Below are 10,083 nucleotides of genomic sequence, written 5' to 3' on the forward strand. Positions count from 1 at the left end.
GAGTCAGAGAGCATGGCCCAAATAGCTGGGTTATAAGGAAAATGAGAAGCTGCAGGGAGGGAAACCTAGGAGCTTGGGGAGTGTGGAGGGGTGAGAAGAAGCATGGACCGTGGAATATTTAACAGGTACTTGTATGCTGAGGTAGCCTGGAGGCCCCAAGTGCTTTGGTGTGCTCATCGACAGCGCATATAGCCACTTGTCCCATCTGCCTTGTGAAATTTGGAGAACTGGGGGTTCTTTGGACCTACAAGTACCAGCTTCTTTATAGCAGAGGCAACAACTAGTGTTGCCATGGACACCATCTAGAAATGATGGTTGGGATTTCTTAACCAACCAGATCTGTTCAAAGGGAAAAGTTGGTTTAAGAAATAAAGTGAGGGGCTGGAGAGATGGCTCAGCAGTTAGAGCACTCCTGCTCTTCCAGAAGAGTTCAGTTCTCAGCACCCATGCTGGGCAGCTCACAACCACCTGTAACTGCAACTCCAAAACAATGTAAGCTGTTGTCATTGTTCTTTGTGGCTTCCGCAGAAGCTTGCCAAAGACACCACACGCTTTGGACACAGCCCTGGGAGGGACTGAGCTGGAGCTGACCGAAAGCCTCCTCCCTGAGGACTGCTCTCACAGTCCTGGGTGCAGGGCACGGTGCTGAAGGAGGAACGGTTATAATCCCACCCAGCTGCTGGCAGTGATGCTCGCGTGTTGTCTGTAACTAATCACGTCCTAGCTGGACTGAAGGCTGTCTTAACAGGTGGGAAACCATGCCTGGTGCAGTAACCTTAGCCAACTATGTGACTAGTGAGACCATGATCTTAGAGGAGAACCGACTGTACCTTCTTAACTGACTTTAGATGTGTGGCTAGGTTAAACATAGCAATTTCCCTCAATATTGATCATGTCCTAATGAAGCTCTTCAGAATCCTTTGGTCCAGCTTTCTGCAATGTGGCACACAATTACCATTAGCACCCCAGACCCTCTTGCTGCTCAGCAATCCGTCATCACCACTGACCGAGTGTTGCTTCCCCTTTCAGTTCCTGGCCTCTCGCGCCCCTGGTACCCACTACTCTGTCCTCAGATCCTGAGATCAAGGTTGTGTAACCCACACATGAGTGGGGTCATGCAGCTCTTGTGTTTATGTGCCTGCCTTATTTCACTTAACACAGTGATCTCCAGTTCTAGCCACCTTGTCACAGATGGTCACTACTGTCCATTGTGTTTCATTGCCAGGCTTTCTGTGGTCATGTGGTGGACGCTAGCTTCTTTCCATTTCTTGGCTATTGCTGGGGTGTACATGGGAGTGCAGACGTCTCTTTGACACACTGGTACCCCTCCCTTGAATATACACCCAGCAATGAGAGCTGGAACCATATGGTGTTTCTATTTTTAGTTGTTTTTTTTTAAGGACCTTCCATCTTGTTCTCCAAAATGGCAACACTAATTTACATTCCCAGCAACACTGAGAAAGGGCTCCCTCTTCTCCTCTCCTTCTGTAACAGCCTGTTCTCATGGGGACACATTGATAGCTCACATCCTCTTCCATCTGTGTTCCTGGGGGCTGGTGGGATTGAGCACTGTGCACACACCTGTTGAGGCACTTGCCCGTCTTCTTTTCAGACGTTGTCTACTGTACATTTTTTATCAGGTTGGCTTTTGCTGTTATTTGAATTCCTTCTATCTAGATACCCACTCCCTATCTGATGTGTGGTTTACCAGTATGGCCTCCCATGATGTGTGCTGCTTCTTCACCCTGAAGGCTGCTTCCTCTGCTCTGCACACGTTTTGTGCTGTGTCGTAATCCCATTTGTCAGCTCTTACTTTTTATTTTTGACTGTGATATTCTGGTCTTGCCACAAAAAAAAAAAAAAAGACCTTGCCCATTCATATGTCCTGAAAGTTTCCTCTACATTTTCCTCTAGTAGTTTCATTGTTCAGGGTTGTTTTCCCTGGTTCTCTGAAGAAGGTCTTTGTTATGGATTGTAATCAATCTCTAAGGCAACTTTTGATGATATGTACATTTTGATAGTATTGATTCATCCAGTCTATAAACACAGGATGTATTTTGATTTATTGTGTCTTTTCAATTTTTAAATACTATTTTGTATTGTTTTCATTGTAGAGATTGTTCATCCCTTTGGTTATATTTACTCCCATGCATTTTATTTTTTATAGTTACTGAAAATAAGGTAACTTTCTTGATGTCTGTTTTAGATAATTTGCTATGGGCATTTAACAGCACTAACTTTTACATTTTGTGTCCGGCAACTTTGCTAAACTTCTGCATTAATTCCCATAGGTGTTTGGTGGAGTCTGAGTTTTTCTATATATTAGACCATGTCATCTGCAAATAGCAACAGTCTGACATCCTCTTTTCCAATTCGGATGCTTTCATTTCTTTGCCTTGCTTGATCATTCTGCCCGGGGCTTTCAGTACTGTGTTGAATACAAGTGACAGTCTTATTCTAGGTACTATGAAAGAACACTTTTAGCCTTTTCTCATGAAATACAAATTATATGTTAGCTTATTATATTTGCCATTGCTATGTTAAAGTATATATGTTCTTTACCTAACTTGTTTACTGTTGAATGTTTAATTTTATCAAAGGCATTTTTAGTGAATTGTGGTGATCAAATAGTTTTTGTCCTTCATTTTGATGGTTTATTTTACTTACTGATTTACATATGTTTAACTATTATGAATAATGATAATATTCTTTTTTATATGCTAATGTTTTTTTTGAAGATTTTTATATCTACGTTCATGGGGTAATTAACCTGTTAGAACTGAGTGTTCTTGTGTGGTTGGGGTAACAACAGGATAAGGCTGGTATCGCTGGCTGTGGCTGGAGGAATTACGTCATGCTCGTCCCCTTTTGTGGACTCGTTGAGGAAGAACTAGACATCAGTCCTCCTTGATGTGTGGTGGAGCTCGGCAGTGCGGTTGTCTTGTCCTGGCCTTCTCTTTGGTTGGAGATTGTTTTCAAATCACGGATTCAGTTTCATTACTTGTCATTGATCTCTCCAGCTTTCCTCTGCATTATGGTTCAGCCTTGGTAAAGTGTATAGGTTCAGGAAATTATCCATTTCTGTGGTATCCATTGCAATGTCTCTTTTCATCTCTGATTTTTATTTATTTATTTGAGTTAGGGACTACTTATCCCTGGCTGTCCTGGAACTTGATATGTAAACAAGACTGGCCTTGACCTCACAGAAATCAATCTGGTTATGCTGGGATTAAAAGAGTTTGCTGAGCATATCTGATTTATTTAAGGTTTTTTCTTCAGTGTACAGGGGATAGAGGTGTGTCTTAAGTCACAGGCACTCTGGGGAGCAGAAGGAGATGCTGGATCCCGAGGAGCTGCAGTTCCACGTGGTTGCAAGCCACAGGTGGGGCTAAGAGCCAGTGTGGACCTCTGCGAGCTGTATGCGCTTTGACCACCAAGCCATCCAGTCCTCAGCTCTTCAGGTTTTTATCTTTGGTATTCGAGTAGATTTGGTTTTTCTCTACTTGACACAAGATCAGGCCAACTAGAAACCTCAATAGAAAAACAAATTGCCTCTCTCATACTGGCCTTTAATCAAGTCCATGGGCATTTTCTTTTCTCTTTTCCTTTTTTTCCAACATAGCATTTTTATTAATTATTTGGGAATTTCATACAATGCCCCCCAACCACACTCATTTCCCATATCCAGGCCCCCACTTTTGTGTCCCCACCCCACCCCACTATAAAGAAAAATACATTAAATCCAATTTGTTTCCCATATACTCATTGGAGTGTGGTCAAACTCCCAGTGGCCAGTCCCTTAGAGAAAACTGAGGTTTCCACCACTCCCACTCCCACCAGAAGCCATTAACTGTGGAGAGCGACCCTTCAGCATCTGTACCACAACCTTTAAGGGCTCTCTTCAGTAAATTCCTGTCTGGACTGTTCCTTTTCTTCTTTTTTCTTTTTGTTTTTCTATTCTTTCTTTCTCTCTTTGTTTCTTTGTTTCTTTCTTTCTTTTTTCTTCTGAGACCTGCCATTTTTTCATTGTTTTGGAGGTAGTGCTGCATAGATCTGCAGGTCTAGCACCTGCCACCTAATTTCCCCTTGATGCCTCCGTGGGTTTCTCAGGCCCCTTGGACCTGCCCGCAGCCCCACGCGACTACCGCCACCTTGAATCAAGCCCTGCATTTTCTTGATTAATGACTGGTGTGGGTGGTGTGACTCGTGGGCAGGTGGTACTGGTTGTAGGAGAAAGTAAACTGAGCAGACCGTGGAGAGCAAACCAGTGTTCCTCCATGGTCTTTGCTTCAGTTCCTGTCTCCAGGTCCCTGCCTTGGCTTTGCTCAGTGCTGACTGTGGCTCAGGTCTAAATCAAGTAGATGTTTTACTCCCTGAGTTACTCTGGCTTGTGGTCATCCTAGCAATAGAAAGCAAACTATAGCTGTATTTTTATTATCTACTTCATTGTCTTATAATCTGATATTTATTATCTTTCTCCTTCTAATTTTGGTTTGGTTTGTCAGTTCTGTGACATGCAGCCAGAGGCTGTGTGTCTTCTGTTTCGTTCACAGTCACTTATTACTGTGAACTTGCCTCTCGACACTGTTTTGCCCCATCACGTAGCTTTGATATTTCTTATTTGCTTATTTGCTTCAAGAAATGGAAAACATTCAATTTATTCCTTGTTATTCAAGAATAAGTTATTTAACATTCTCTTGTTTGTATACTATTGAAAATTTTCCAACTGATTTCTAATTTTACTGTGGTGTGATTGAAAAGATACTTGATATGACTTCAGGGATTGTTTTAAATCTTGTGTGCATAGTGTGAAGGGTGTGTCTCTGTGTGTGTGTGTAGGTGTGTGTGAGCGCACGTGCGTGTGTGTGTGCGTGTGCGTGTGCATGTATGCACATGCCATTGCACACAGGTGGAGGACAACCTCAGGTATTGCACCTCACCTCCCACCATGTTTGAGCCTGCATCTTCTGTTCACCCTGCACATAACAGGCTAACAGGCTCGCGGGATTCTGGGATGCTGTGTCTGCTTCCCATCTTGCTGTAGGAGTTTGGATACTATAGACCCATGCTGCCATGCTGTGGGCTCCGAGGCTCAGGTCTCCACACTTGTGTGGAAAGCACCTCCTTAGCCCTTGACTTCAGTTTTTAAATTGTCCAGGCTTCTCTTCTGGCCAGTGGCTCGTGAATGGACGTGATGACGCAGAGGAAGGGACAGGGCCGAGGTGACTCTGGGATTTCAACCCAAAGCAATGTCTGCTTGTTAAAGTGTGTATGCATATTATGTTGGGGGAGAAGAGTCTCTGAGACAGGCATTGCAGCTGGGGAGGACCACGAGGCGGGAGTCCTGTCTTATCTGTCGGTTTTGTGGCTTTCAGGGAATTGATGCTGGTTGCCCATCAGAAGAGCATCGAGCAGATGCAAGAAACCCTGAGACAGAAGCTGCTGAGCGACGAGAGCTGGAGAGAGAAGGTGACCCTGGCTCTCATCAGCGCGTGTCTTGTCTGCTTTAGAAATATTCTGTCCTTCTGCCAGAAGCTGGTCCAGATAGATTTCATTGCTACTCTGAATACTTCTGCTTCCATTTGGAATTTCCCATTCCAAATATACTTAAGATATATGCATTTTCCAAAATATTAGACAATATGATACGAAATAAAAATGGAAAATAAAAATAGAAATTGAAATTTTGTAATGTTAGGATTTTTCTCAGTTCTTACACAAAAAAACCATAATTTTAATCTTTAAATATTTACTTTTTTCCATCTAGTGTCAGAATCTGTATTTGATCATATTTGTTAAAGAATAGAAATAATAATAATTCTCACTTCTTTGCTTCTAAGATAAGAGAATAGATGTGATTTAAAATTATCGGTTAAGAAAATTTGACCAGTTTACTCTGACAGGGTTAAATAAGTGAGCATTTCTCTGTCTACCACTAAGAACCATTTGCTCTCAGAGCATGAAAAATGTACACTATGGTCTTTGGACTTGCTGTATTTTTCAGGGTTTCAACAATGAACAACTTAAATACATCCTAATAGAACAAGTCAAGCTTCTTAAGCCTTTAGTCTCCACTTTCTCCACATGCACAGCCCTATCGCAATGGAGTGGTGATGAAACCCTCCCTGCCACAAATTTTAGTACTCCTCTGATGCCTGGAACCACCCTGGGCTGGAGCCTTGGCCTTTCCACTCTTCTCCCCTCCCTTGGTGTCTTGTACCCAGCACAGGGCTTCTCCCTCAGCTTTGACACTTGTTGTGGCAAACTGGGTTTGGCGCTAGGTTTGGAATCCAAGACCATGCGGTGCTAGGCAAAGCCCGACCCCTGAACTGTACCCAACCCTCAGTGCACTGTCGTCCTTTGATTTAAAAATTCTCCAGAACTGGAGCTTTCTGCCGAAGTCCACGTGGTACGGCTGTGCTCTGTGTAATTTGTTCTACCACTCTCGGGTTCTCGTTGAGGATTGGGTCCTATTACTTGCCACCTCAGCCCCTTTCAAGCCATGGCTTCCTCTTACAGTTCTGCCCTGTGCCACCCAGAATATCAAAACCATTCACGCTCTGCTAGATTCTAAATTTGTCCCTTCCGTTCCCAGTTTCCAAACATCCTCAACCAGCACTAGCGCACTGCGAACCAATGCCTTCCCCCTTGTCCTTAGCTAGATTAAGGCTACCAGATGACCATATGGGTGTGGTGCTACACACCTGCTAACCCAGTGCTAAGGCTGAGGCAGGAAGAATATGACTTTGAGGCCAGCCTGGACTGATGAGACCCTGTGTCAAGAAGAATATCACTGCTAAGCACAGTGTTCATGGGGGTGGGAGGTAAAATCTGAGCCTATGGGCTGCAGTTGCCCCAGCTAACCCCATATAGCTGACCTTGTCTTGCTTGTGGAAGGCGCCTGCTTCTAATTTTTGATAATATTTGATGTGCTTAGTTAGATGGTCTATTCTTATTTGTTTCCCTGATCCTTATCATTTGAATATCTAAATACTAAAAAAGATGATCTTCCTAGCATGTGCCAGGCCCTGGGTTCCATTCCAGCACTACCAAAACTATCAAACAAATAGTCCAAAATGTCCTTTAGCGCCAGATGTTAGAATAGTTTGGGCACTGTGGCGAAGACCTAGAAAAGTAGGCAACTGTGGCCACAGAACTCGAGATGAAAGCAGCTCTTTGAAGAACGGTTTGTGGATATTTATTATGAGACATTCTCTAAATGCCCCGTGCTTTAACTCTGAGATTGTTGTGGTGGAGTTAACCCAGCTAGAGATACGACAATTATTTTCTCCACCCCCTGAGATCTTCATCTTAGAACGTTAATAATGGCATGAACGTTCCTGCCTTTCCCTGAGATGCTCTCCACCCTCCCAATCCCACTGGGGTTTTTAGGTACCCATTGCAAAAGGGTCTTTATGCCTCATCTGGTTCTTCTGCTCAGAGATTAAGCTAAGCCTAGCATCTGACATTAAGGAAGAAAATCAGTGTTCTTGCTTTCTACAAAGTTAATCCCATGGTGAAAAGAATCCTGTGTCATATTGTAACCGTTCTTCTTAAGTGCTTGCCGTGTCTCCTGGACATAATGCTTGTCTCACAGATGGCCCCGGCGTGTATAATCTCCTGTAGTGAAAATGGGTGTCTCGTTCTGTCGAGAGGCCAGCATGTCTTAATAAATGTTACTGTTTAACCAGCAGTAAATCACGCTCAGGCCAGTAAAGCCGGAGAATGATAAGAATGTCTTGACTGTGTTAGCTGTTAAGGCTGTGAATAAAAAGTCCCCTAAAAGTCCTCTCATGAGAAAGGAGAATCACTGATATGACATTGTCATCTCTTTCTTGGGTCACTGTGCCTTTGCGTAGGCATGAAATGTTCTCTTTACAAATATATAATGCACAAATTAGAATAAACCTAATAACTTAAATGCTTTTAACATTTTGAAAAAGTAGATAGCAATCTGTGCCTTGCTTAATTATTTTAGAGCATGTAAAACACACACACACATAATAGGATCAATAGTTGCCATGCAACAAAGAGGGCACATTTTCAAAGAACTGTTTACTGATTGTCATGATTTTTTGTTTATTTTAAGTATTGCTTGGATACAAAGAAAGCAAATTAGTGGGCACGATGAACCTTTAAAATTGGTTCCAAGTGCACAGTGTATTGTTACTAATAATTTAAAATTTTGTGATGGAAAACCCTCTTGCAGCCTGAATAATTACATAACCAATTTATATCAGTTGTTGACACTCACTTTTTAGTACAGAAGACAAATTCAACCAAATATTTTCTTTAGATTATCATTAACATATTACAGCCTAGAAACATTTGGAGTGTACTAACCACCTCATTTTTAGTACATAGACCTCTTACAAACAAACAAACCCTTGACCATAATAACCAGATGGACAGTGAAATGCAGAGATGTAAACTTCACTTCAGGAAATAATAAACTCCAGATTGGCCAGGTTGGTGGCTCATATCTTTAATCCCAACACTGGGGAGGCAGAAACAGGAGAACCTCTGTGAATTTGCAGCCAGCATGGTCTACACAGAGGAGTTCCAGGCCGCCCAGGACTACATAGTGAGACCCTGTCTCAACAAACAAGCAAAAGAGAAATAATAAATTGAAAAATAGAAGGAATTTTTAAAAAACTCATTCTTTTTCCAGTAGAATGTTCAAATGGCCGTATGACTCCTAATGTGTTCTAACCTGCAATCAATGGACGTTAAAAAGACAAGCACACAAAATCTAAAGTTGACAATGATGAAGTTATTTATAAATGTCATTTTTAATTGTACATAATAAACATATGACTGAAGTATTGAGAGTGTAGCTTAATTTTGAATTAATAAACTCTAAACATTTTAGACCTGGAATCATCTGCAAGGAATGTCTGACACCAACCAGTCATCCAGATAACGAAATGGCCCCCATTGTTAGAGTGCTCGCGGAACGCCAGGCTTTGTGCGGAACAATTTTTATAAGTGGACTTTAACTTTTATGACATCATTGTTCCAGTTTTACAGATGAAAAATAACCAGGACTGGGGGAAGTTAGGTAATATATCAAGGCTGCAGAGCAAGGAAATGAGCGGCTACTAACTTCATCCTCCAGCATCCAAATACAGAGTTTCCAAGACGTCGGCAATTCACCAGGGTCCAGTCACCATGACCGGATTTGTTCTTCCATCTGAACAAATAAACCCCTGGAGGAAAAGACAGAAAATAGCGGTTGCAAGACATCTGCCGGGGTAGGACCTGTGAGTGGGTAGCTTGGCCCCCTGAAAGTCTTCAGGTCGTGACACGGGAGAATGGAAAAACAGGCTAAGCCTGGCAGGTTCTGTGAACCGAGGAATCCGTGGAGAGGAGATTAGCACCAGTTCTCAAAACAGTGTTTGCAGAAGAGTGTTCCAGAGAGGGAGGATCCAGGTGAATGGTCCGCATGTATGTGTGCGGGAGCTTCAGTCAGGGAAGGCCAGTCTGAAAGAAGTAAAAAAAAGAATCAAACGCTCACATTCAGCCAGGCGTTAGCCTACTTTAACCAGACAGACTAGAAAACCTGCAATACACAGGACACTCAAAAGGCTCTTCCATAACTGTCATTCCATCATTGGGCTTTGTTAGCCCTGAATGAAATGATGAGCTGGTCCTGACAGGAAGACCTAAACAAGCTGATTCTGTGTGTGTGTGTGTGTGTGTGTGTGTGTGTGTGTGTGTGTGTGTGTGTTGCTTGCATGCTTGCTTGTTTTTTGAGACAGGGTTTTTTTGTGTAGCATTGGCTATCCTGGAACTAGCTTGTTAGATCAGGCTGGCCTCAAACTCGTGGAGATCTACCTGCCTCTGCTTCCCAAGTGATGGAATTTAAGGTATGAGCCACTACTGTCTAACTAAGATATTCTACTGTTTCTTAGAATAGATAGCACACATAACTATAGAAATACCAACATACCCAGATTCTGGGAGACAAACAGATCCCAAACATAGCTCCTACCAAGGTAACATTCACGATGTCTGCTGTCTGCTTTATTTATTAAAATACAAGTGAAATATCACTACATTTCCCCCTTTTTGTCTAAAATT

At 42.6% G+C, this 10,083-nt stretch overlaps 1 protein-coding gene across 1 annotated transcript in view; it reads left to right on the forward strand.

Annotated features, from left to right (window-relative positions):
* Lekr1 (leucine, glutamate and lysine rich 1) overlaps positions 1–10,083 on the forward strand; it is a 127,315-nt gene that overhangs the window by 92,796 nt on the left and 24,436 nt on the right. Inside the window, exon 10 of the mRNA XM_026782331.1 lies at positions 5,376–5,469. Within this exon, the coding sequence (XP_026638132.1) occupies positions 5,376–5,469 (94 nt within the window). The remainder of the gene's footprint in view (positions 1–5,375; positions 5,470–10,083) is intronic.

The sequence above is a fragment of the Microtus ochrogaster genome, chromosome 1 (genome assembly GCF_000317375.1).
Source record: "Microtus ochrogaster isolate Prairie Vole_2 chromosome 1, MicOch1.0, whole genome shotgun sequence".
In the NCBI taxonomy this organism is placed as follows: Eukaryota; Metazoa; Chordata; class Mammalia; order Rodentia; family Cricetidae; genus Microtus; species Microtus ochrogaster.